Source organism: Trachymyrmex cornetzi, unplaced genomic scaffold (genome assembly GCF_001594075.2).
Source record: "Trachymyrmex cornetzi isolate Tcor2-1 unplaced genomic scaffold, Tcor1.1 scaffold16, whole genome shotgun sequence".
In the NCBI taxonomy this organism is placed as follows: domain Eukaryota; kingdom Metazoa; phylum Arthropoda; class Insecta; order Hymenoptera; family Formicidae; genus Trachymyrmex; species Trachymyrmex cornetzi.
The window spans coordinates 1,337,358-1,364,486 of record NW_017296201.1 but is presented as its reverse complement, the minus strand read 5'-3'; the positions used below and the strand labels follow the sequence as shown (position 1 = coordinate 1,364,486).

At 31.6% G+C, this 27,129-nt stretch overlaps 3 protein-coding genes across 6 annotated transcripts in view; 2 read left to right on the top strand and 1 right to left on the bottom strand.

Annotated features, from left to right (window-relative positions):
* Nucleotides 1-16,983, top strand: part of LOC108758754 (transcriptional regulator ATRX homolog) — a 21,537-nt gene extending 4,554 nt beyond the window's left edge. The window contains exons 3-23 of one of the 2 annotated variants that reach the window (XM_018503838.1): nucleotides 2,567-2,679; nucleotides 3,125-3,265; nucleotides 3,355-3,488; nucleotides 4,038-6,836; nucleotides 8,472-8,800; nucleotides 9,409-9,527; nucleotides 9,882-10,015; nucleotides 10,075-10,332; nucleotides 10,401-10,614; nucleotides 10,692-11,098; nucleotides 11,227-11,525; nucleotides 11,604-11,898; nucleotides 12,132-12,427; nucleotides 13,443-13,608; nucleotides 13,691-14,038; nucleotides 14,123-14,420; nucleotides 14,500-14,742; nucleotides 15,812-15,946; nucleotides 16,223-16,294; nucleotides 16,365-16,544; nucleotides 16,793-16,983. In XM_018503838.1, coding sequence (XP_018359340.1) covers nucleotides 2,567-2,679; nucleotides 3,125-3,265; nucleotides 3,355-3,488; nucleotides 4,038-6,836; nucleotides 8,472-8,800; nucleotides 9,409-9,527; nucleotides 9,882-10,015; nucleotides 10,075-10,332; nucleotides 10,401-10,614; nucleotides 10,692-11,098; nucleotides 11,227-11,525; nucleotides 11,604-11,898; nucleotides 12,132-12,427; nucleotides 13,443-13,608; nucleotides 13,691-14,038; nucleotides 14,123-14,420; nucleotides 14,500-14,742; nucleotides 15,812-15,946; nucleotides 16,223-16,294; nucleotides 16,365-16,544; nucleotides 16,793-16,894 — 7,082 coding nt within the window. In that variant the 3' untranslated portion in view covers nucleotides 16,895-16,983. The remainder of the gene's footprint in view (nucleotides 1-2,566; nucleotides 2,680-3,124; nucleotides 3,266-3,354; nucleotides 3,489-4,037; nucleotides 6,837-8,471; nucleotides 8,801-9,408; nucleotides 9,528-9,881; nucleotides 10,016-10,074; nucleotides 10,333-10,400; nucleotides 10,615-10,691; nucleotides 11,099-11,226; nucleotides 11,526-11,603; nucleotides 11,899-12,131; nucleotides 12,428-13,442; nucleotides 13,609-13,690; nucleotides 14,039-14,122; nucleotides 14,421-14,499; nucleotides 14,743-15,811; nucleotides 15,947-16,222; nucleotides 16,295-16,364; nucleotides 16,545-16,792) is intronic. The other variant, XM_018503839.1, reaches the window with a different exon arrangement.
* A 722-nt stretch (nucleotides 16,984-17,705) lies between these two features.
* On the bottom strand, nucleotides 17,706-27,123 carry Ids (iduronate 2-sulfatase). Of its 3 annotated transcripts, none has more exons than XM_018503843.1 (9): nucleotides 26,729-27,123; nucleotides 22,549-22,859; nucleotides 22,265-22,442; nucleotides 21,273-21,403; nucleotides 21,033-21,204; nucleotides 19,961-20,110; nucleotides 19,222-19,359; nucleotides 18,233-18,768; nucleotides 17,706-18,128 (listed from the first exon to the last, which is right to left on the bottom strand). In XM_018503843.1, the coding sequence occupies exons 2-9, from the start codon at nucleotides 22,756-22,758 to the stop codon at nucleotides 17,793-17,795; spliced, it is 1,851 nt and encodes a 616-aa protein (XP_018359345.1). In that variant the 5' UTR covers nucleotides 22,759-22,859; nucleotides 26,729-27,123; the 3' UTR covers nucleotides 17,706-17,792. The 3 variants fall into 3 exon arrangements, with proteins under 3 accessions (XP_018359345.1, XP_018359346.1, XP_018359347.1); XM_018503844.1 differs by having other exon boundaries at nucleotides 19,222-19,320; XM_018503845.1 differs by lacking the exon at nucleotides 19,222-19,359.
* Nucleotides 24,291-25,901, top strand: LOC108758757 (uncharacterized). The gene is made up of 2 exons (XM_018503846.1): nucleotides 24,291-25,217; nucleotides 25,612-25,901. The coding sequence occupies exons 1-2, from the start codon at nucleotides 24,386-24,388 to the stop codon at nucleotides 25,671-25,673; spliced, it is 894 nt and encodes a 297-aa protein (XP_018359348.1). The 5' UTR covers nucleotides 24,291-24,385; the 3' UTR covers nucleotides 25,674-25,901.
* Nucleotides 27,124-27,129: the final 6 nt, after the last annotated feature.

Sequence of the window (27,129 nt, the reverse complement as noted above, 5' to 3'; positions counted from 1 at the left end):
TAACATATACATATATATATATATATATATATATATAATTATACACATAGACTTAGTTTACACTGTGAGAAATAAACGACAACATGAGAAAAATTATTAGGGTGCTCTGGGATTTGAATCAAATCTCCATATTAGTAGACTTCTGTTACCGAACCACACAGCTCTGATGCTGATAGCTTCTCTGTTGTGCCTATTTCCTCTAAATTTTTTACAACATTTATATGTGTACTATCAGTAACTTTCTATGAAATTATCTTAATTTTATAAGGATTCAAAGGATTATTGTTAAAGTTATGGAGCATATATAAGACATCTTTCAAATAAGAACTCAAAGTTTTCCAAAGTAATTATAACCTTAAGTTAATTATACAGACCTTGAAAATATACAAAACTGATATTACATTAATAAAATAATCATTTACTAATGTTCTACTAGCTTTATTTTTATTAAGATTATATTAATTTATATATTAAATTAAAAAATGTATTCAAAGTAAGCATATATTAAAAAACTAATTATATTTAACTTAATAATTCATGGGCTTGTAGACTTGCAATAATAAACGCATAAAAAGATGATATGAAGTACTAGACAGAAATCATTGTGAACTCACAAACAACTTGTATATCTTTATGAAAAGTACAATCATTTCAGTATAAGTTTCCTACAATTAAAAAGTTCAAGAGTACTTTAGAAAACATTCCTATTTTGTCCCAGTTAAACGTTCTTTAATTTTAATAATAACCTTTTGAATTTATACATATATATATATATATAAAATATATATACAGGGTGTCCCACATAACTGTAATCACGATTTTTCCGGCATTTCCGATGATTGACAAAAACTGTTTTGAATAAAAAGTTAGTCAATTTTCAATCGGCTACAAATTGTAATATTAAAAATTTGCAAAATATTCTTTTTTAGAGAAAAAGTCAAGGGATGCATTCGGTTTCATGCAGGATACATTTATCCCTGTTTAACATTCAGTGAACAGTAAGTTGATGCATCATGCGCATCATGCGTGAAACAGAATGCCCTCAAAGTCATCCTAATTTTTTTAGATGGGACTACATATTTTTTACTTTATTGTAACTAATATCAAAAATGAGTTCAACAACCTGCTGTACTATGATCTTGAAACGACCTTAAAGTCAGACGTGTGGGATCAATAAAAAAAGACACACACGCACACACACACACACACACACACACACACACACACACACACACACACACATTGATACATATCAAAGATAAAAAGAAAAATCAAAGGTAGTATGTTAAGGTAGTATACTCGCGAATTGAAAACAGTCAGAATTTCTTGAAATTGAAATTATATATTGTACTAGAAGAAGACTTTGACACACTTATGCAATTACAATCAGATTGATCGTTTCAATACTGAGATATAAGCAATTTTTTATACTTGTTGTCTACACAATGTTTGTGAAAATGTCACATTTATTTTTGTAGGGCCTAAACTAGCAGTAAGATGTTAATGAAAAATGAGCATGTGATGAAGGAATATGAAACGAATATTGTGAAAAAATTTTATGATTCTTTACCATTCAGTTCGGAAAACAGAGTCACGAAAGGAATGCAATTTTCAACTTTGATCGGTATATAGAGGCGACTGGAGGGAATGGAGGAGACGGCCAATGTGCATCTGGGCCTATATTCTGTAACTTTTATACGCTTACCGACAGTTGTCGGTGTCATTGCACAACTTTTTCACTATATAAAATATCTGCGTAACGACACCGACAACTGCCGGTAGACGTATAAAACAATTACAGAATAGAGGTCCTGGCAACACCGGCATTGGCCAGTAGCCTGCGTCTGTATTCATTTTCTTTTCGCGTGTGCTTGCGACTTTGAACAGGCGCAATAGTCGCGTTCAGTTGACTCAACTTGGAACATTCAATAGCAGCAAGCGCTCACTCAACGGTTGAGGGCCACTTTCACCATCGTCGGTTTACTTAGCTAGCCTAGTAACTGTAATGAAATAGAAAGAGATAGAAATAGTTCTATCTCTTTCTATTTCATTACAGTTACTAGGCTGATTAATAGCGAATTCGGTCGCTTGCACTATATTAGATTAGTGCATACTAAAAGCTGCTTTACATGAAATTAACAAAGTTAAATGTAAAAGTATATAAATATTTTTAACGATTAACTATCTACTGATGATATAGTCACGTTATTTAACAAAATATATATGTATAATTTCATTGTCAAAGTTGATTATATTGTATCACTGCATTAAGATATTTTATGTAAAGCAGCTTTTAATATGCACTGATCCAGTGTAGTGCGAGTGATCGAATTCACCATAAGTTAACTGAGCTTGGTGAAAGTGGTCTTGAGTATGCTGAACGTAATCGATCAAAAGTTTTCTCTCACCGGTAAGAGTGGGGGTATCACCAATGAACACACGATGGGGCCTAATTTTTGAATGATACTGTCGCGAATGTACTACCTCAACATTTCTTTACATAGTTTTATTTATAAAGACTTTTATACCTCCAGTAATATAAAACTCTACTTGCATTTACATTTAGATATTAGAATTATCAAAGATAGACAAATAAAGTGTACCGCCTGTGGTAATGAATTAAATATCCAGACAAATCGAATCTTTTCTCATCCTTTCATTGGAATACTGCAGTGTGAGGTAAGATGTTGTGCATTTGTAATTATTCTATAATTCACTTACCCGCACAAAAAAACGGATCACTAAATTTTAGCACAAATTCTCGAGTAGCGATGTTCCAATGAAAAATCATTACAGAGAGATGAACCGAAGCTCAAATTAAAGCTTCAACATTTCCCTTGATAACCATGCATATCAAATTTGAATTACACAAAGTGTATTACAAAATAGCGGCCATTGAAGACGGATTTTGTTCATCTTGCTCTGATGATTTTCCATTGAGATATCACTCGAACACATTAAAAATTTGTGCTAAATAGTGGCCTGTTTTTTTTTTTTTTGCGGGTGAGTATACGATCAAATGCATTTCATATTTAAAGTCTAAAGCAACAAATTCTAAATAGATTCTTTTTTATTGATTATAATAATAGTGCGCTATGCAGTGTTATATTATTATTATTTTTAGATATGCTGGAATGAGTTGAAGAATATACAGACCAGATTTGATGAGGATAAAGCTAGGCATTATTGTCATATATGCGGCATATATAACAACAGGAAATTATATGAGTGTTGTAACAAAAATTGTAACTCAGCATTTTGTAAGGTAATAAATTCATCATATGTGATTGATAAATATAACAATTAAAATATTGTGGTATTGTAATTATTTAACTATTTTGTTAACTAACTTAGGGATGTATAAAGAGAAATGTAAGCCTATCGCTATTGGACGTGGAAAAGGATGATTGGGAATGTTTTATATGTAATCCTAAACCACTTTGGGATCTAAGAGCCATATGTGCTGCTGTAATAGACTCTCTTTCCACGTAAGTATGATCAAACATATGAAACATCCTAATTTTAAATGATGTTTTTATTTCTGACATGTATATTCACATACATTTCTTAAATATTCAAATGTTTGCTATATATTTTTTTATTATCACTTTTGTGATGTGTGTACATGCACAGAATGTAGATATTGCTAGCTAAATATTTTTGTTACGAAAGTAAGTAAATAACATTGAACCTTTGCAAATAATAATGACTTGATAATTTTCTTAGAGATTAAGTTTGCATGTTTCAATGATGTTCAGTATATCATGCATTACTCTATAATTTAATGTTTTGTTAATACTGTTAGTCCGTTCTGTTATATTATAATTTAATAGAAGAAGAAAATTCTGTAAAAGCAAGATGAGCAAAAGTGAAGAGCAAAATAGAATTTATCGTGTTCTTAGCTACAGGACTGGCTGACAGATACTAAAAGTTTGAGAATAAACAAGTTAAAGAAGAATTGGGAATATGCATGTATACTCCGAATATGACTGGAAAAAGGAAAAGTATATACATATGGAATGGATCTTCTGTTTCAGAAAGAGTAACAAGGGAAGAAGCAACAAGATTGAAAAAAAAATTTTACCATCTCAAATACAACGAATAAACGAAACGAAATACGTACAAAATCTCTTGGATAGTATGTGTGACAGAGAGGATAACGATTCTTCCGAAGAGTCATTCGTTTCTGCAAGATTCGCGAGAAAAAATCGTCATACAAATTATGAAGTAAACTCTCTTCAGAAGAAAAAGAAAAATGCATTAGATATAACAGATTCGTCCAGCGAGGATTCGTTTTGTAAACGCAAAAATTTATCTATCCTTTCTAAAAGAAATAATCAAAATAAGAACGAGAGTGACCAAAAAACGAAATGTGTAGGGGATTTTTATTCCGCGCGGAAAGTTTCAATTATAAAAGAAAAAAAAATGTCAAAGAAAAATAAAATATCTAGTGATTCAAGTGATGATTCTAGCGATGTGTCGTCGAATAAAATAAGAAGACAACGTATAATTAAACATAATAGATCTAAAAAAATAATAAAATCTAAAACAAATGTATATTCTTCTGACAGCGAAAGTGATGAGAACAATACAGATACAGCGTCGAATGTATCAAAGAGGATTTCAAAAGGTACAAGACAACAGAATAAAAAAATGGATAATTCTCATAATACAAGATCGAGGGATAAGGCAAAAAAAAATAATTCGACTGGTGAATCTGAAGATGAAAAATATATAAAACGAAATACGAGGAAACGTTCAGAAACGAGTCAGCTGATGTCGCACAGTAATGATGAACGAAAACGTGACAAGTCATCGAAGCAGCGACTTTCTAATATTCAGGAAGATAATTCGGATAATAGTTCTAGTAAAGAATTTCAGAAAATAAAACTTCAAAAGGTGAATCGCAATATAAGGCAATTGGCAAATTTGGAAGTAGATCATACTAAGACACCTAAGAATTCTACGAATAACAGTGACAAAGATATCAATGGACAATCAAATAAAAAAAATCTTTTAGATATGAAAAAAATTTTAATGGACTGTAAGAAGGCATGTTCAGATTTTCAGATGCATATCGAAAGTATAGAACACTTATATGGTAAAGAAGATGAAGAGAAACTTGTGTTGAAATCTACAGAAAAAATTGATCGCTTAAGGATGATATTGGAGAAAAAACATAAGAATTTATTAACTTCTTATCAGGTGTGGTCTAGGAATAGAAAAAAATCTGCTACGAAAAGGTCAAACAAAGTAGTTACAGATAGTGAACAATCAGAAGAAAAACGTGATAACTGTATAGAGGATGAGGATAAGCACGTATTTGATGATAAACAGGATGGAAATAAAGATGTGTCTGAATGTGATAGTGAAGAAATATTTTCAGCAGATGAAACAAGATCACCGCAGAAGATGCAAGCGGCTAGGTGTAAAGTGGATCTAGCCAGAACGGAAAAGAGCCTAAATAACAATGAAACTGATACCGATGATGAAGATAGAATGTCAATAAATAAATCGAAGATAAATAACGATAAAAATAATGTGGACGTGCAAGATGATTCGACCACTTCTCCCACATTAAGATTAAAAGAGAAGAATATTAGTATAGAACGATCAAGTGAAAAACAACTATCTTCGGAATACAATAAGAACAACAACGAGACACAATCGTCTGATGAAAATGAAACTGAGATTGAAGATTCTCCTTCAAAAAGTAGCAGCAAGAAAATGGTATTAGAAAATGATGAAACAAATCGATTGAAAAAGAATATAATCGACGAGTCGATGGATATGTTCGACACATCTCCCGAAGATGCAGAAAAGAACAGAACGGAAGTCGAAACAAATTGTGATAAAGAAGAGCTTTTACAGACGTCTAAAGATAAACTTTTAGATCCTTGCGAAAATTCCTTACAAAATAAAATTTCAGACCAAAAAGAGAGAACATTCCTTGAAGAAGAGGAAGATTTATCAAATCAAAGTAATCAGGAAAAAATGGCAGCTATATCTGTAACCAATAAGGAAGTTTACGACTCGAAAGCATCCAGAAAAATGAATATAGATGATAATGAATCTCTCGATGACGCTGAAGCATTGGCAAAGGAAGCTCTGTTGGCTGACTCTGACACATCGGACACATCCAATAAAAATGTAGCTAAGTTAACTGAAGTTTCCACAGACGATGAAACTACTAATCGAATCGAGAAGAAAAACGAATTAGAAGATATTGATTCTGATGTCAATAGTGTTAGTACAATAAAACTTTCAACTTTAAAAAAAAATGCGAATACCGACGCTGAAAAAGATGTTATCACTGAAGCGGAAATTAAAGCTGAGAAAAAAAGCAATGATCAATCAGATGAAAGATCTCGTAAAGAAATGAGCTCTTCGGAGGATGAAAATATCAAGAAAGAAAAAGCTGCCAAAAAAGCTCTCTTAGAATCGGACGATTCTATACCTTTAAGGGAATCGAGAGAATCCGTCGATTCCTTTAAGAAGTTTGAGTCGGATTCTTCTAAGAAAAATGCCGAAGCGAAACGGTTGCTTTTAGCATCTTCCAGTGAAGACTCTAGTTCTGAACTGACTCTGTCTGAAATGATAAATGTTTCAAAGAATATTAAACGTAATCGTGAGCCTGAGACTGATAGAGAACATAATGTCTCCAGACTAAAGAAGAGAAGACTCAAACTCAATGAAAATTACTATTACAAAAATGATAAGAAATTGAGAATGTCCTGCAAAGTTCATTTAGAGCGATTAAGCACGGAAATTCTTAAACGCTACTCACATGCATTAAAAAAGTCAAGAGAGTATTTGGAACATAAGGAATTTAAAAGGTATCAAGTATTTTCTGTAAAACCTGTGTCTATTGTCTTGCATCCTTTGACATATTCGAATGGCTAATTATTATTAGAGTTTATATATAAGTATATAATAGAATTATATGCTATACAAGTTAGAATTTATAGTATATAATCATACATATAACAGTAAAAAAATTTAATTTTGCATGCGGTATCTTTTTAAAACTATCATACATTGGAAGTATGGAAATGTAATAAAAATCAATCTACAACATTGTATTGGCATTATTTTCGTTACGTTTGACTGTAGAATTATTTACAAAATATTTCAATGTAATATATATTTTTATTACATTAAAGTTTTATTACGCAATCAAAATGAATATTTGTAATTCATACTCTGACTGAAAGATTTTATTGTGTAAAATCTGCAAATAGTTACGTACGGAAGTATAAAATTCATTTTCCTATCAAAATAAAAGTTCTTTATTAAATTGTTATATCCGAGTGAACGCCTGAAAATATATGGTAATTTTGGGAATTTTTTGTAGTTAAATAATAAGTGGAAATTCGGTTCAAAGACCTTTAATGTGCATATCTTAAGTTCATAAAACAATTTGTGTAAAGTCAAGCCGTACGTGGATCTCTCTGTATAAATATAATTGTTGCAATGTAGGCAGAGCAATAATTTTGTAACGACTATTACAAATGTTGTTAAATTATTCAAAAAATTTTGTGGAGATTTGCGGAGATAATTTTGTATATGAAAATGATTATATTAATCGTTCTGGAATTTACAATTAATACGGATTTTTAACTATAAACTATTTCTCTTGTAAAAATATATATTTTCAAAATAAGAATATTACCATTTCAAATAGAGGATTTGAACATTTATATTTAAGCAAACACGGTATCATACTTACAGAATGCTATAAAATTGTTTAACTTGGAGGAAATATTTTCAAGTTACTCTAATGAATTCAATCCCAAATTAACATATTACATATAATATGTTACATATTTGAGAGAATATTTTATTCGGTTTTAATACTTTTTAAACTTGAAAATTTGATCTTTCGCTAGCTTTTTCGGATTCTGATCTACTGTAATGCCGCTTTGGGATAAATTTTGATTTATCTTTCTTTCAATTTCATCCAACGGCACTTGAATAGATCCTTTATCAACAATTGTAAAAGTCTAATAGAAATCTGCGGCAAATGTGTTATTTGTTACTTAATTTGATACGTGTGATTGTAAAGTATAGTAAGTATAAATTTACTCATATAACATTCGCTTTCTTAAATCAACAATTCTTTAAATTCAAAAAAAGCAAGAGGGTTGGAGGGGGAGAGGGAGAGAAAGTGTGTGTGTGAGCGAGTGCGTGAGGGAGTGAGCGAGTACATTGAAAAATGTTCGATTCTCCTGTAGTAGAATGTATTCGTTTATATATATATAGTTTTTATATACAATTTTATAGAAAATGATAACTACAATTTCTGTTGATCTGAAAGATTTTGAACTTAACATCATTTCTTACAAATTTGCTTTCATAACGCCTAAAAAAGGTTTACCCATTATTACACAATAAATTTTTCATGTGACAAATTCAATTTATGTATTAATTAGTTATTATCCAAAGTACCTTATTTCCATTATCCTTTACAGTCTTGTTAATCTGGATAAACTCGAAAAGAATCACAAGAAAAATATAAAGAAAGATTCTGATTCGTCGATGGACAACGATTCGTCCTCAAAAATTTCGAAAAGGTCAAATAAAAAGGAAAATACAAAGATCAAAGAAGAGTCTTTGATGGATCATTTGAAAAAAATAGAGAACGGCGATACCGTGGCAACTGTAGAAACAGATCTTTATACTGAAGATCAATCAATTTATCAAAAACAAAATGTAGACGATACTATCTCTAATGACGCTCTAATATCAGAGGCAGATAGACTCGCAAAAGAGAATCTGTTAAATTCTTCTGATTCAGACGGTAAGCAATTTGGTATCAATAAAAATACAATTATTACGCATACGACTTCTTTCAAATATAGAACATTTAAAATATATGACACAAGTTTCTCTCGATTATTTTGATCATGTTTTTGAGACATTTGACTCGTTTGAAAAAGATTGAACATCTTTTGTTACTTCTCAACTTTAAAATTTGATTGAAGTTTATATAAGATTGGCTTATAAACAAAACTTTTAATGTAAAATTTACTCTAGTAAACGAAAACAAAATTTTTTTATTACTTATCTGCAAACTTGACATTTAATTCAGTAAGATTTTGCATTAAAAAATTTTTGCAATTAATAGACTTACTGATTTTTTGGTGGATAAATACAAACAGCATTTTTTAATAATTAGATTTGCTCTTTAATATCTATAATCAAGATATTAAAGATTGTTTTTTTAGTTTTTATTTTTTATTGATGGTTTAACTTGAATTTCTCATCTCTCTTTAAATAATGAGCGATATTTAAAAAATTTTTATGTTTAAATTTTTTAACGTGAAAAATAATTATATTATTTGTGATTACATATTTTATCATGAATATATTATGTTATTTAAACTTAATTATGTTATTTGAACTTAGAGGAAGAAGTAATACTGGACAGTGATTCTAGCATAAAGAATGATGATACAAATGGAAAAAAAGAGAACAAGAAAAAGCAATATCAGAAGAAATCTGAAGAGCAAACTTCGAAAAATGATGTAAGGCATTTTATTATTATTTAATGAAAGAAATCAATAGATTAAATAATATATAAACAGGGTATTTGGTAAATACCGTTTAGATGTGGTTGGTATTTTGCGTTGGCATTTGCCTACGATATCTAAATGCGCGAATGATTAGGCGATATGATTCACTTCCTTCAAATGCTTATAATTAAAAAACTATTAGAGCTTCGACATTTTGAGCACAAAGTCACTAGTCAGAATCCAAATTACTAATTAGAATAGAAAAAAAATGGCTTCTAAATTATTTATTATTATATTAAAAATCTGTCATACAAGTTAAGCTTTGCAAGAAATCTAATTCTTCTGTTCTTGATCCAAATATTTTAGAACGAGAAAGACAAAAGCGCTTGGAGGAGAGACAAGATATTAACAATGAAATTATCTGATTCTGATTCTGATGCTGAAAGAGAAAAGTGGGAGAACAAACAAGAAAAACTTGCAAATAAATCCAAAAATAATAAGTAAGTTATTTATTTTATCTTATTTTAAAAACTATGTACGATCTTATTTTTCTTTGCAGCAGTGATTCTGGTGAAGAAAAATCTTTTAAGTCTAAAAGGAAAAAAAAGAAGACTGGGCGAAGAATCATTGATTCAGATTCAGACATTAAAATAACAGATGTAGATTCTGATAATTCTTCTAATACTTCAAGCCCTTTTATCACACTATATTCAAACGATTCAGATGACACGAGAAAAGAAAAAGAGCAATTGAAACGAAATAAGAGACGTAAACGCGGCGATTCGTCAGGTACAGATTCTTCGCTTTCAGAGAAGAAGTAAGTTGATCTATTTTATCTATTTTATTTCTGTCTATCGTGTACGCTTAAGTTTACATAATTTGTAGATCAAAACCAAAACGAAAGCGTATTAAAAAAATGGCATCCGACAGTGATAGTAGCGATGTAGAAATGTTAAACTCGCAAGAATCTTCACCCGGTAAAAGTGGTCGAAAGAATATACGAAAAGTTTTGAAGGACAAGCAAGTAACGGACGATACGAAACAAGCTGCTAAAGAAGAAGAGGAGAGGCTTAAACGTATCGCTGAACGTCAAGCTGTGGTATATTCCGCTATCATTATCAATTTTTATTTTTCACTAACATGTTGTATTATACGTAAATATCTTTTATTATACAGTACAACGAAATGTTTGAGATAAGACTTGCCGGTGAAGAGAAAGTAGACAAACTCGTTTTAGACTTCGATACAGAAACGAAACAGGAGCTTGTTACTGTGCATAAGGAATTGGTAAAACATCTGAAGCCGCATCAAGCACAAGGCATCAAATTTATGTGGGACGCTTGTTTCGAGTCTCTAGAAAGGGTGAAGTCTACATCCGGATCTGGATGTATAATCGCGCACTGCATGGGTTTGGGCAAAACGCTACAAGTGATTACTCTGACGCATACGCTTCTCACTCACGAAGCGACAAACGTTAAGACAGTACTGGTAGTTTGCCCATTAAGCACAGTACTCAATTGGCGAAATGAGTACAATACATGGCTGAAGGATTTGGATGATTTTGAAGTGTATGAACTGACAAAGTGAGTATTTGATACTCTACATTTACAAGTTGTTTTATCGTATTATTTATAACTGTTATCTAAAGAACATTGTACAATTTTGCAATCAGAGTTTTCATGACATATTATTCAAATACAAATATTTCCAGATTTAAGAAGAATTTTGAGAGGAAATATCAACTGCAGAGATGGCAAAAAACCGGCGGTGTGATGATTATTGGCTATGAAATGTTCCGTAATCTTACGAGTCCAAATAGAAATATTCGGAAGGCTATGAAGGAAGTTATGTTGGAATGCCTAGTTGATCCGGGTGCTGATCTTGTTGTTTGTGATGAAGGCCATTTATTAAAAAATGAAGACACTGCATTAAGTAAATGCATGAGAAACGTGAAAACATTGAGACGCATAGTACTTACTGGAACACCTTTACAGAACAATTTAATAGAGTGTAAATATCTTATAAAACTTATTTTTGTAGTTGTATATTTTAAAAAAATATTTTGCATCTATTTAATTATGTTTGCAGATCATTGTATGGTGCAGTTCGCGAAACCCAATCTGCTGGGTACAAAGAAAGAATTTTCAAATAGATTTGTAAATCCGATAACAAATGGTCAGTTCCATGATTCTACTGCTTATGACGTTAAATTAATGAAAAAACGTGCGCACGTGTTGCACAAAATGTTAGAGGGTAGCGTGCAAAGATTCGATTACTCCGTGCTTACGCCATTTCTACCACCGAAACAGGAATATGTTATTTTCGTCAGATTGACAGACATTCAAGTTAAATTGTATCAATATTACTTGGAGAATGTTGCCAGGTGAGTCTCTTAAAGATCTTATATTTTTGTTGTACTTTCTTCTCGTTTAAATGAAAATACAATTATTAATTGTATTACTTTATGTGATTGAATTATTTTGTATAAAGTTATCATTTTTATGTTATATTAGTTATGTATAAAAATTAAAAATATATATGACTTAAAACGCAAATATCAAATTAAATTGACTGTATTACTTTGTATGATTGAAAGCATTACTTTTTCTCCTATAGACGCCTATCTGGTCAAGGAAGAACTCTCTTCGCTGATTTTCAGGCATTACAAAGAATCTGGACGCATCCCTTAGTCCTACGTCTAAATGCAGAGAAAATAGAAAAAGCAAATGAGAAAAAGGAACTTTCTGATTCAGAAGGTTCGTTAAAAGATTTCATTGATGATGATACCGATGTAGAGAGTAGCAGCAGCAGCAGCAACAGCAACGATTCAAATAATGACAGTGATGTTCAGGCGATCGATGAAAAAGACAATGCAAACGTTCCTAAACGTAATACAAGAAATAATCCTGTCGGTAAGTTTCTATGTATTTTATAAATGAAAATGTAATTTGCTAGACAGTGCATACATTTGCTATATCAGGTCATATAGTTGGTATGCGCATCTACAAGCAAAAGTATTCATTTAAATTGATGCATTTTTTGTTAAGCATACTTTTACTAAATTAGGTGTGAAAATCTCTGTCTGACTGACTTTTACGTGGGAATAAAAAAACGAATAGCTCATAATTAGAAACTATTTATGAGCTCTCAAATCTCAGCAGGTTAAAACTCTTGAGTTCGTAAATAGCTCTTAATTCTGAACTATTTGTTTTTTTTTATTCCCCTGTGATGGGGGAGCAGCTAGATAGAGATGTGAAAATGTATGCTTTTACTAGTAAAAGTTTAAATTTTGTAATGTGAATGTATCTATTTATTAGAGTAAAATTTTATATGTATGTGCTTATATTGACTAGTAAGGCCTAGTTTCACAACTTTTTGGTTAACTCTTGATCGAAGTTCGACTTTTAAAATTTTAGAAAGAGATTAGAAATACGTTAAATCTCGGTTAAAGGCCATGGCATACACCTTCCGTAATAGTAACCATAAAGGCCCGTCTACAATACACGGAGTAAGAAGTAAGAGTAAGAAATTGACCAATCACAGTCGAATGTGAGAAGAATAATCGACTGTGATTGGTCAATTTCTTACTCTTACTTTTTACTCCGTGTATTGTAGACGGGTCTTAAAACGTACAGTAAGAATAAGCCAATTACATCGAGAATTCTTTTGAACTCTTAATTCTAATTGGTTGATTCTTACGGTACGTCTTATGTTACTGCTATGGAAGGTGTGTGTGCCATGGCCTTAAGAGTTAACCGTGAGTTGTGAAACTTGGCCTAAGTGTATTATATTGTATTTGTTACATTAACACTTCGATTGTGACACATACATTTAAACCAAATGCTCATAATACTTAAACCAAACGTAAATAATGCAAATAAAATAATAAAATAAAGATATTAAATATATATAAAATTAATTTTTTAGAAGAGGAACCAATGGAACAGATCAAAGAGACCTCAGAGTCAGAAGTGGCCACAGAATGGTGGTTGCAGTTTGTACAATCCGAGCATTTTGAAGATATGAGAGAGTCAGCTAAGCTATTACTTCTGTTTGCAATTCTAAAAGAAAGTGAACAGATCGGCGATAAAGTGTATGTCTATCTTGTATCTAATTTTTTGTACATAATTTTCACATTGCTATTATTTATTATTGTATTACACATAATTTGATAGGCTCGTATTCTCTCAATCTCTATATTCTCTCACCTTAATCGAGGAGTTTTTAAGAAGAATAGATGATCAGACTCAGAAGGATGAATCCTGTGACACTCTTGATAATCATACTGGAAGTTGGTCTTTAGGACTCGATTACTTCCGATTGGATGGTCAGACTTCGCCTGAAAATCGAAATTTATGGTGTAAGATATTTAATAGACCCACCAATATAAGAGCGAGATTATTCCTCATATCTACACGTGCTGGAGGATTAGGAATAAACTTAACTGCAGCGAACAGAGTGATTATATTTGACGCCAGTTGGAATCCATCTCACGACGTACAAAGCATATTTCGGATATACAGGTACTTCTTTTGACGTTTAATCTTTTTTTGTAATTATATATTTCAAATAGATCGTCTCTAATTTGTCGATACAATGATCAACAGATTCGGACAAAAAAAACCGTGTTACGTATATCGATTTCTTGCTGCGGGAACAATGGAAGAAAAGATTTACAACCGTCAAGTTACGAAGCTGTCGCTTTCGTGCCGTGTCGTTGACGAACAACAGATCGAACGGCATTACAGCAATCACAATTTAAACGAGTTGTATACGTTTGAGGGATACGATAAAGAAAAACCTACATTAAATTTACCTAAAGATAGACTGCTAGCAGAGATATTCTTGAAGTTCAAGGATATTGTGGAAAATTATCACGAACATGACTCTCTACTAGAAAACAAGGTGAGAAATATTTTTTTTTCCTTCATATAAGAAAGACGTTCATGCATGTGACATTATATGATAAATTTATATTTAAAAGGCGGAAGAGGAATTGGACGAAGAAGAACGCAAACAGGCTTGGTTAGAATATGAAGAGGAAAAGAAAGGAAAACCACTAATAAATTCAATGGCAAATACAGCTTTAATGATGAATCAGAATAATGCGTTTTTGCAACAATGTATGATGATGAGGAACTCCATGCAGCCTAACATGATGTCTCAAAATATGTTCGAATATAACAGTTTCCAGCAGCTTATTCGTAAAGATGTAAGATATGAAGATGTAAACCCTTAATACTATTATACAGGGTGTTTCATTTTAATTTTTCCAAGCAAATAATAGTGTAGAAGATAGAAAAAACGTTTCGTACAAAATTTTATCACTTCGAGGGAGACATGAGAGGATATCATTGGTTTGATCTTGGATAGTTGTTTAAAAATCGCATGAAGGTCGCCTTCAATTTTTTAAATAGGAATCTATTTTTTATTGCATATTTTTATAACTCATTACGAGAATTTTTCGAAATATTATTAAATAAAGTATTTTTTAATTCAGTATATTTCATGAAGTTTGAAAGTTACAGTACCGCCGACAATAGCATTATCCAAGATGTCCGACCGACGGTTAAAATCTTTTGAATGTTGTTCAGGGTCATGATCTTGTCAACATATATCAAGGTCAATGCCATTGAAGATGTTCTTTTTATTTTCCTTTTTACACTGGTATTATTTTATGTTTCGAAACTTTTGGAACGTTTTTCGTATATTCCATATTTTTCGAAATATTCGCCTATAGCGAGATCCTCTAAAGTGACCCTACACAATCAGTAATAACAATATTAATAAATACTGACGATATTACTGATCGTGTGTGATTAAATTGATGGATTGACGTAGAATACTAATAGTGATCTGGATTTTGATTCTCAAGCATCAGTATCGCTTTATTAGGATCCATGTCACAGTATATTACAATGCAATAGATAATGCACATAAAATTAAAGTAAAATATATTGCCAATAATACTGATCGTATAAGGTTGTAAAAATACTAAAAATATTAATGCATACTGTTATTATTACTGATTCAATATTGCTAATCAGTATCATTAATCATATAGGGCCTATAAGGTATAGGGTCATCTTAACGTCTTATCGACGATTGTCGATATCGTTAACTAACGATATCCAATAAGAGTCGCACTTTTTTTCAAGATCGTCCTTGCTTTTCCAGGATCAGCTGTCACTAGTTAATGATAGTGACCAATCGTCGATGAAACGTTAGAGAATTCCATTACTGTTAAACAATTGCTCAAGTGTATAAATTATTTATAATTTTGAATATAATTGCAGTATCCGAATGCAACACCAGAACAACAAAAAATGATGACGAATCGAGCTATAGTGGAAATGTATAATTATTGGGAAAAACAAGCTACACTATACAATAAGCAACCTGTACAACCAGTACAAAATCCGTTTTTGCCGGTAATAATTTATTTTTAATTAAAAATATTAACAATTCCAACATTTCCAACGAATAAATCAATAAATGCTGTGAGTTGATAAAGTGAATCTTCATATGATCACGAAGAACTGATTTTTTCGAAAATTGATTTTTTCATGATCTGTGCTGTCATACAATTTTTGTAAATATATATTTTTTTATTTGAATTTACCCAGCAAAGACAAAAGAGATGATAAATTAAAGTGAGATATCTGTATAAAATGTAGTACATATAATTTTTATAACATATTTTATAGAATTTTCAACAAAGACCACAAGCGCCGAATTTTCAGCAAAGACCACAAGTTCCGGTAACGAGCAATATGCATGTAAATATAAATGTTTATTTATATATATTGAGCTGTACATTTTTTTTAAATATTGAATATTTTTTTGTAGCCGCAAGTCACGCAATTGGGCCACTTGCTTTCGGGACAATCGATGAATTATGTAAACGCGAATAAATCCGTGCAATTAAACGATACACAAACGGGAGATTTAATTCCAAATTTATTTTCAAAACAGAATACCTCGTCGAATAACAATATAGGCGGAACCATGGACCAGGATATAATAGAGGTAATTGCGCTATATTGTCGTTTTGTTTAAATATGGTGAAAGGAAGTTTTTGCAATAACATGAATACGGTGAATGTTAAAGTCATGTTATTCTTTTCTTAATTAGTTGTTGAGAAGAAAATAACGTGACTTTAGCGTTCACCGTATCTGGATAAATGGTATTGTAAAAACTTCCTAATATTTAAATGTAATTATATATATATATATATATATATTTATTTATTTATTTATTTATTTATTTATTTATAGGTAGTTCCTACTACAAGTACTGGAATAACACGTCAGAGCGGAATGAGTAGCGTACAAATAGCTGCGCAACCAATTGATAACAGTAAGATCCAAGAGGAGTAAATTTCATATATAATATTTTCTACTGATTACGTTGAGATAGTATTATCTGCAGATTGATATAAATCTTGATTATAAATTAAGAAAGGAATGCGCACTGTATACGAAAATGTTATTTTAAATACTTCTTATTAATTTCCTATGTAATAAAAAATAATAGTACTGCACGTTAAAATTAATATTTGTATAATTAGATCTATGTAGACAAATTGTGCATTGTATATTTTCAAGATTTTAATATATAATGCAGAATAATACAGGATGAGACACTTGAAATAGGCCTGAATGAACCTTTCATTTTGTTATAGTTTGAAAAAAATGCTTTAATAAATCTTATTCTCTTGGATGTTCCTCTTTAATTTAATCAAGTTTTATTTGAAGTATTTTTTTTATCGTCAGAAAGAGTTATTCAAATGGTTTATTTTAAGTGCCTTCACTTTGCATAAGATTATATGTGTAAGGATATATATGTCGCCAAACGTTTACATATAACGAGGCTGTACTTTAAGAAAGATATTCAAGAAAACCTCATATAGTTCACATGTACTACAAAACCTTTACATATACCGAGACTTTACTTAAGAATCATAAGAATCATAAAAATCTATATTTTACAATTTTTTGCAATTTATTAAATTTACTGTTAGGATACACTTGGTTTTAATCCATTACGGGTGTATATAATATTTATTTTCCAAACATTTTCGATCGATAAATATATTGGTAATAAATTCTATAAATTTATTTACATTTCTCATAAATAAATTATAATTGATTATTGCCAATTCATTTATTAATTACATGCCACATGTAGACACAAAGAAATGTTTCAAATATTTAAAATAGAAATATGATAGTAGATACTGTATTGATGTAATATAGAAATGTTTATATTATGATTTTAATATCTTGGAAGAGCATTTCTCCATCCATCTTTTAGCAACATTCTAAGGTATTTTTTCGTTTTTAACATTTCTGGCAAGGCTGCTACATTAAAATCTTCCGCTCTATCCGTTTTGTGATCGTATAATTCTTCTGCAATAATAACGTCCCAATCTGGTTTGCACGTCGTATGCGCAAATGGTATCCAGGCGGTATAACGATAATCGCTGGTTTTCAAGGTATAGCCCATAATGTTTATCTCTTTCAAACGGGGCTTATCGCTATTAGGATGGAGTATAGGTTGAATTTCTGGTCTTGGATATTGACTGAATGCCGCCTTTTTCCAAGGTATGCTCTGAAATATTTACAAATTAACGGGGACAGATTATAAAGATGGAGAACTTTTGTTTTATATAAAACGTTTGTATAATTCATAATGCAATAAAAAATATGCCTTACCTGACATTGTAAAGTACTTTTTATAAGTGGTAATAGTGTAATACCCTCGCTACAAGGATTGGGTACTTCGTTTCGAATGAGAATATGTTTTAAATGATCATTCGTATTAATAACTTGACATATCGGTATGGAAACACCTGCTAGATCCGCGATCGTCGGAAATATATCGACAAGTTCCACAATAGCGTCTGTGACTCGACAGTGCTTTTTGGAATGTAACGCATTGCTTCTCATAGATTTATTATGTCTTCGTTTAATGTATGTCCCGAAGAGAGTTCTTTTATGTTTCCTTACATATCCTATACTTATATTTGAAGCACCAATTTTTCCAACATGTGATAAGTATTTCAAGTTCATTTTATTTTTTATTTTATCATTGTTTGTAATCTGTGCATTATATCTCATATGATTTATAGATATAGCATCGTAATTAAAATCAGATGTGACCATTGGAATTGATATTATCAAAGGTACGTGCACAGCAACGTCGAAATTGCTATATTTGGACCAGACAGCATGTTCTCCAAGAGCCCAACCTATGTATTTAATATGGATTTACTATGTAATATATACACGATTGCTAAGTATATATTTAGAAATAGGCAAAATGAGTGTCCTATTTAAAATAGGAAATGTAAAATAGTTACAATCTTTTTCATTTAAAAATATAAAATATAAAATGGTCTTTAGACATCTATTTGAAATAGAAAATGGGCACTTTTTAAATGATTTTTTATAAATATTTATATTCTCATATTTAATTTTGAATATTTATCTTGTATTTATTTTCTTATATTTTTTAATTTTTAATATTTTAAGAGGGTATCCGTCATTTTCCTTTTATGAGGTCTTATAATTAACTCGCCATACGGAAAAAAGAAAAACAAAATACAAAATTAGCATTTTGCATTTTGTTTTTCCATTTTAAATGCATCTATTTCAAATAAAGCCCATCTCCGTGTATATTTTATTTCATTGATTAAACGTACCATGATCAGATGTTAATATTACAATAGTATTTTCTCGGATCATCGAGACATGTAGCTGATTTATAAGTTTGCCGATTATATTATCGATGTAAGATACAGCTGCGTAATACGATTGGATAATTTGCTTAGCAAACTTTTCTGAAAATAGTGATAACCACCAAGGGACAATAAAGCTGGAAGTACAATGAAAAGCATAAGCAATAGGAACAGGGAATAAGAAGTTTCAACCTATCAAAAAGCGTCCATTCTAGTGTAAATGGCTTTTGATATACGTTGAAATTTGTTATTCCTTGTTCCTATTGCCTGTGCTTTTCATTGTGTTTCTAGCTTAATATGCGTGTGTGATCTCTTTTGCGTAGTAATTATTATATTATAATTATAAAAATACGTGAAAAATAGACGTTTTGATTACAATCCGGGGCCCTATTCTTGAGCACATACGAATAATTTTCGCATACGAAAATGATAGTTTCTTGGCTGTGATTAATCGATTGTATACAGAATTGCTATTTTCGTATGCGACATTTGTTCAAGAATAGGGCCTCGATCGTCATCAGTATGTAAAATTAATAAAAAATTAATACGAAATTAAAATAATTTAATTATTTTTTTGTCTATAAATGTACAAAGTTTCATTAAATTCGGCAAATCGTGGAAAGGTGTTAGTTTTGTCCATTCTGCTTCTATGCGAAAGTTTAATCATATAATTGTCAGACCTGTATATGCATAGTGCGGATACCTGGTATTCTTTCCCATGGAAATTTTAATTTTAACTTTGCCACGTCTTTTCTCCATCGGAGATCGGTCCAAGGATTATAGGCAACATTATTTACATTATCTGGCCATATGTATCGTTCGGGCATCTTGAACTTTCGTATAGGATAATATTCTGCATCGTGTTTATAACGCAAACTTTACATTATTCATCATCATTTTTCGTCTATTTTACGATCGTAAAAAATATTGAATTACTAAAATTATTAAATTATTATAAAGAAATTCATCTCTATAACAAATGAAGATTTTTAACTTAAAAATTCAAAAAATTATGAAACTTTGGTAATATGTAAAGGATATTCTCTTATGTATTGTAATAAAAATAATTTTCTATTGTTTTAAAGGGATAAAATCAATGTCTGAAAATTGGTCTTGCTTTTGTTTATACATTTTTTATAATTATTTAAACATTTGTTTAAAGGAGTTTTTATTTTCTAATCAATAAATTTCATTAAAAGAAATAAGTTCTGTTTTAAAATTGTTTATTATTTCCTTTTGTGGAGCTAATATTCAAGGATTGATTTTATTTTAGGGTGAATTCGAGCAACAAAAAAATAAATGTATTATATATCACAATATCCGCTATGTGTGTGCAACTAAAATTTCATAATTTTGTAAATTTCTGAGGAACCTTCTCATATACATCAAGTAAACGAGAATAGATTAAAAAGAATTGATATTTTAATCCATTCAAATCATCCAAATGTGTACTTTTTAATAGCATTCAAGATCTATATATTTTTAATTTTCAAATGGATGGAAAAACTTTCTTTATATTTAATTGGATTTGAATTTTGAATTGAACAGTATTCACGATGCACTTAAAGAATGAAATTTTTTTCAGATTGAAAGGCATGTAAAATTGTGCTTTGTGCAATTCTTTATTTTTATAAATAAATGCATTGAGATTGAAAGGATTCAATTTAACATTTTCGAATGCGTACTTCTGAAAATTTGTCCATTTCAATCTATTCTTATTTACTGGGTAATGTTTCTAATTTTATATGTATTGATAAAAGTTATGAAGAGTATACTTAGATAGCGTTCAGGATACTTCAGAGGTATATGAGGCTTCTGAAAACCAACGGCAAGAAAGAAAGGATTAACATCTTTTTTGTGTTTGTTTATAAATCTTCTCGCTTCTCGTAACGTCTCGAGATCAGGTAATGTTTTGTTTGGCATGGCCGAGACTCGTACCGGGCATATCTGTAAATGTGATATATCAGAGGTATATTTCCGTGTGGATTGCAATGTAAGAAAATATTGTACGTTACGAGATTCGTTGCCGCTTTTGATTGCGGGACCATCCTACAAACCGGAGCATTTTTGTACCGATCTGTATACGGATGGAAAGGTTTCTCGGTCCATGAGTAGGGACTGTCGTCAGATCCGTTAGAACTTATACCTGTACGAAATGTTTCACTTTTCAGGTGTCAATGACCTGTCGTTAATTACACATATATACATATATATGTACACTTGAAATATAAAATATCGCAACAATCTTGCAGCAATATTATTTTGAAAGCTAGATTGTAATATTTTATAAAAGATTTACTGGTATTTACACATCACTAGATTTTATAAAAGAGCTTTGCATCATCACGTGCGAAAAAGCAGAGCTTTCATTGAATATCGCCTCTCACTCATCATTTATAGCGTCCAGTATGCAGTAAGAATAAGCCCAGATTTACAGTAGGTGTTTTAAGTCTTAAGTCGTAAGAAATTGACCAACTACTACGGTCGAATATGAGGAGAATAATCTACTATGATTTATTCGGAAAAATAAATGGTAATGAAATGTAAAAATTCGTGATGCTATCGTAATGTCGCGATGGTAATATCCGGTTTCCATATCTCTAAAATGATCGTTGTGCTGGTATACGAGGTTCTGATGGTTTCATGAAAAAGACCGGCTGCTCTCAGATCAGCTTTCTATTTATATTCAAGCGGGAAAGATTCCAGATAACATTTATGTTACATTCAAGATATCTGAAAGACGTCTTGAATGTCTTGTGTCTAGAAGACGTCTAAAAGACGTCTGTTAGATATCTTATGTAATATGCATGTTAATTATCTGCATAGGATTATTATATGCTCCACACAATCAAAGGAATAGGGAACAGAGAAGATAGAGAATAAGAATTTCAATCTATCAGAAACCATGTACTGTTGAATACAAAGTACCTGATAAGATTGAAATTCTTATTCTTTGTTCTCTATCCCTTCGATTGTGCAAAGCCTCTAACACACAACATTTCTGTACCTGGATGAAACACCTTCCCTATGGACATCGTGGTATAACCATTGTTTTTTAGGTGTTCTGGCAATGTAGTGTAATTACCCACCGCGTCGCGCCAGTAACTGTAAAAATCGTAAAGTCGAAGGGTATCCGGTCTTCTGCTAGTCAGAAAGGAGTTTCTACTGGGTGCGCATAATGCTTGCTGCAAAATATGTGTGATCATTCGTTTTATATATATATATTCGAAAGAGAAAAGACGAAATAGTTCAAAGATCGCAAGTTAAAATAACCTTGTAAAGAACACAGACCTGTGCGAATGCTTCAGTGAAAACGATGCCATCCTCAGCCAAGGCATCTATATTTGGTGTATAAGCATTGGCGTCACCGTAACATCCCAGAGTAGTCCTCAGATCGTCTACAATGATCAGCAAGATGTTTGGGTGCGCGGTGGTAGCAGCAACATTAAATATCAGTATCAGCGCAGCTACAACAATATTAAAACAGGCCACGAAAAACATTGTGTGATCGTTGATGTATGCAGCTTGGAAGGAAAAAAAATGTTTTCGATGGTGTATTAAAAAGGCATTAATTCTCGTCCTCTTTACATGGATGAAAAAATCTGCAACAAAGAAGAAAATTAAATATACAGATTGGTTGAAGTTATCAGATGACAGAACATTTTAGAAAAATTTGGAAGATAAGATCACAAAGAACACAAGATAAAATTCAAAAAGTTAATAATTAATATAAGGAAAAGCAAGAACCCTAATAGCACACTTTATTCGAGGGACGTTCTGGCGAACATTCTTGGGACATAGGGATATCCTCTGAATGGTCTATGGAACATTTCTTGGAGATCTGTGCTATTAGGGAAGATAATTTTCAAAATGAACTAAACAGGAATAAATTAATTTTAAGATATATGACAAAAAAAGTTAATGCACAAAATGAATCATTACTCGAATATCTGTGTTTAAAGAACAAACGTAATAATTTAATTAGTAACAAGGACAGAAAATTAAAACATCCGACACTTATCCTTAATTCATCAGGTAGTCCCGTCAGTCAAGATAAATAAAGAGAAGATTATAATCAGCAGCAGAAACCAAAATTCCTGTCAATGGGGAAAATAACCGTCGTCAAAAGTCTTGTCGGTTTGGACAGGCGAGAAGGAGATTATTAACAGAACAAAGAAGCCCTGTCCAAGAAAAGTTCAATATTTAAAACAGGGTACCTATCATGTAATATATCGGAATGGATTCCGATCGGAATTATTCCGTTTTCCCTAGAAAACACAATAGAAATCTAGGGAATAATTGAATATTTCCGATCGGAATCGATTCCGACTTGTTCTATGATAGGTACCCAAATCCTGCCAATTAATTCGAAAACAAAAGATAAAATCCAACAGTTACATATCTAAAACAGAAAGAAAAGAAATTAGAAATAAAAAGTAAGTTGTCACAAAATAATAGTAACAGTATAATACATTCTAATAAAAGACATATAGACATATAGAAAATAGTAAAGTTGATGAAGAAATGGCAACCGAAAGTTACAAAGTTATAACTTTCGATTCTTTCAACATCGATTCTTCCATAGAAGAATCGATTCAAGTATGGCAGAAAATACGAACAAGTATACGAACCTAAATCTAAATTTAAAACTGTATAAATTAAAACAATTTAGAACAAATGAAGGTTAAGTGGCTCTTGGTCTTTCATTTGTTTTAAATTGTTTTATACTTGTGGAGTCTTATTATTGCTTATTATTATATAAATTAAGATTCGTTATATATATAATATATAATATATTATAAATAATATAAATAAATGAATAATATAAATAAATTATAAAATATAAATATTTATAAAAGTATAATAAATTAAGATAATAAATATAAATAATGATACTCGTAAAAACAAAAAAAAAGAATAGAGATTTCGATAGAAAATAGCATAGAGCAAAGTAACAGCGAGCACCAATCAAACTGCGCGATACACAAATCGATAGAAAAGGATATGCGACATCTGTGTGTGATACCTGCCGAACAGTGCAGCCACACTTGCAACAATCCGTAGATTATTAAAAAAAACAAGTGCAACCTACTATGCAACAGTCTCATTCGAACACCCGAGAATAAGTATGCGAATGTTGCGCAAATTTATCACAATGACCGAACGACACGAAAAAACATGCAAATCCCTATCAGAAATGAGAAGGGAAGAAGAAAGGCTACTCAATGAAATCGAGAATAGAATAAAATCATGCGAGCAAAAACGACGTTTGAGAAGTGCAGTAGAAAACAGAGTCAAAATATTACGTGAATTCATACAATCGATATCGCCGATCCCGGAAGACGAAGGAACTGATGAAGAGGATTTTAACCATTCGGAAGATGAAAGTAACAAGGACATTCGAGTCACTCAACTGATCAATGAATATCGCAAAGCAAGTAATAAGAAACACATCGGTGATACATACCAATACGAAATAAAAAGCATTACCGGCGAGCCATTATGCCGCGTAACGACAGCGTTTTTAATACAAAAATATCCAACGAGTGAGCCGGAAAAGAAACGAGCATATCGCATTGTTTACGATGTAGTAGAAGGCGAAATTTACAGATACGCATACGAAATTATCCCCCAAGACGCGATTCAATTCCAACAAGCTATGCGGATGCAACCGGGAGGATTAAAAGACTTGCCACTCTATTCGCAGGTACAGAATCAACCGGTAAAAATCGAAATAACGAGTCACTCCACACATGAGATACAATGGCCAAAATTTCCATATGAAGACATTTCAACAAATACAGACAAGTCAGATAAAGATTATTCACCGACACAGAAAAAATCGACAAATAAACGGGCGATAAATATTAAAACATTAAAACAAAAATTAGATGCTTTGTACAGGAAAGGAAGACCAAAAAAGAAGGCAAAACAACCAACACGTCAAGACCAACCAGACGGTGAGACGAGAATTAAGATTATTACTTTTAATAATACAATAATAAATTTAATAGACTTACTTCACATAAATGACTGTAAAATTATATGACGCTTTGCCTACTACCTTTGGCAGCTAATATATATAAGAGGAATGGTCTGAAGGAAAGTAGAGTAAATTTAATGCTAAAATCGCTCAACTGTTAATATGTAAATCGTTCATAACTAAATTTATTATTGTTGTACATTGAAAATGACACAAACGTTGTCGAAACATATGTGTGTATTTTATAAATATTAAAGTTAATGTTTTTGGCTCGTGTAGCCCTTCTTTTAATTGTATTGTTTTAAATTAAATAGAGACGATAGAATAATTTTAAATAATCATAAATTTTTAATATTTTCTCATTTTTATAGCAAACACATCGACCATCGTTAAACAATGTACTCGAAACCTGGATTCGTCAAGTTCTTCGTAGGCGATGAATTTACGATCGCCCTCATTCGCAGCTCGGAACGATTCAATGTTGATTGGCGATGTAAAAATGCTAGCAGTTGTATTAGATAAAATCCCGGTGCCAGAAATTTTGCCAGAGCAAATTTTGAAGGGTACATTCTTTATTTTCGTTGGAGCCAAACATTCAGAGGGTACCGGAGGAAAGATATCAAAAGAATAAAGACAAAAAACTAAAAAAATGTAAATTAGAGTTAAGAAAAATATTTGTGGTAAGTGAAAAGTGAAACTAAATTTTATTTTATGTAGTCATAAATTAAGTTGTTTTATAACATTTTAATTCGTAAGATAAAGATGATTAAAGATATAATATTTTGTAAGCGTAAAGAACTATAAAATATATTTATCTTATATTAAATACGTTCTAAAAATCTTCTAAATAATTAAAAGACAAAGAAATAAAAAGATAAAGTTAGTTAAAGTCAGGAGATATAAATTGTATATATTATAATGCGCGATGATTATGTTATTAACTTCACTGATGATTTTTAAGTTGCAGCAACGCCCTGGAATCTAAAAATGAAAAGAAATAAATGAACAATAATAAAATCAAAATACCGCGATCCTTGTCAACTGCACTTTCCGTTAAATCCGTTGATGTAGACAATTTGAAGAATCCCACGAAAAGAAATTTGAATATTAACTATTTTTATTTTAAATCCGAGATTGTAGTCGCGCTATAGATGGCGTAGCAGACTTTCGGGCCGCGTTCTGCTTCACTACCAGTGTTGAAAACCTATATAATATATGTAACGTATATTATAGATTTTCAGTATTGGTACTGCTGGCAGTGAGTACCGGAACGCAGCCACGATATTTACTTAAAAAAAAAAAATAAATAAAATAAAAACAAAATCGATATATCAATCTCCAAAAATATTAGCAAAAAATAACCGATATTTTCTAAGTCGGTAAAAATCGCGCGTTCCTACTCCACCTACTCGTGACGCTCGAGTTTCGCTCCGATTTATCTCGATCGTTCGCCGTCTCCCGCCTCTCGGCCCCACGGAGTAGACCTACCTGTCGAATCAGCTGATTATTGTTTTCGTTCCTCTGATATGGAGCAGACCGTAGTAACGGCGCAACGAAGCGTATACTATATATATGCCTAATCCGCGCGCTCTCATCCGTTTCTGTTTCCGAGAAACCGTGAGGAGCACCGAGTCTCTCTCCCTTCCTCTTTCTCCTTCACTCCTTCATTGCCTACGTGTGCGTGCGTGCGTGCGAGGGAGGAGGACGGAGTACGGACGCGCGTGTATCGTACGTGCCGTAGTCGCTTCACGTTCACGGTACCCGCCGTGCCAGCAACGAGAGCCGCGAGAGGAACGGCCGAGCGGAGGAAAGGACGCGAGAGAGAGAAGAGAGCGAAGTCACGGCGTGCGGTTGTGAAATCACCCGACTTGACTCCCGTCATCCGTCAG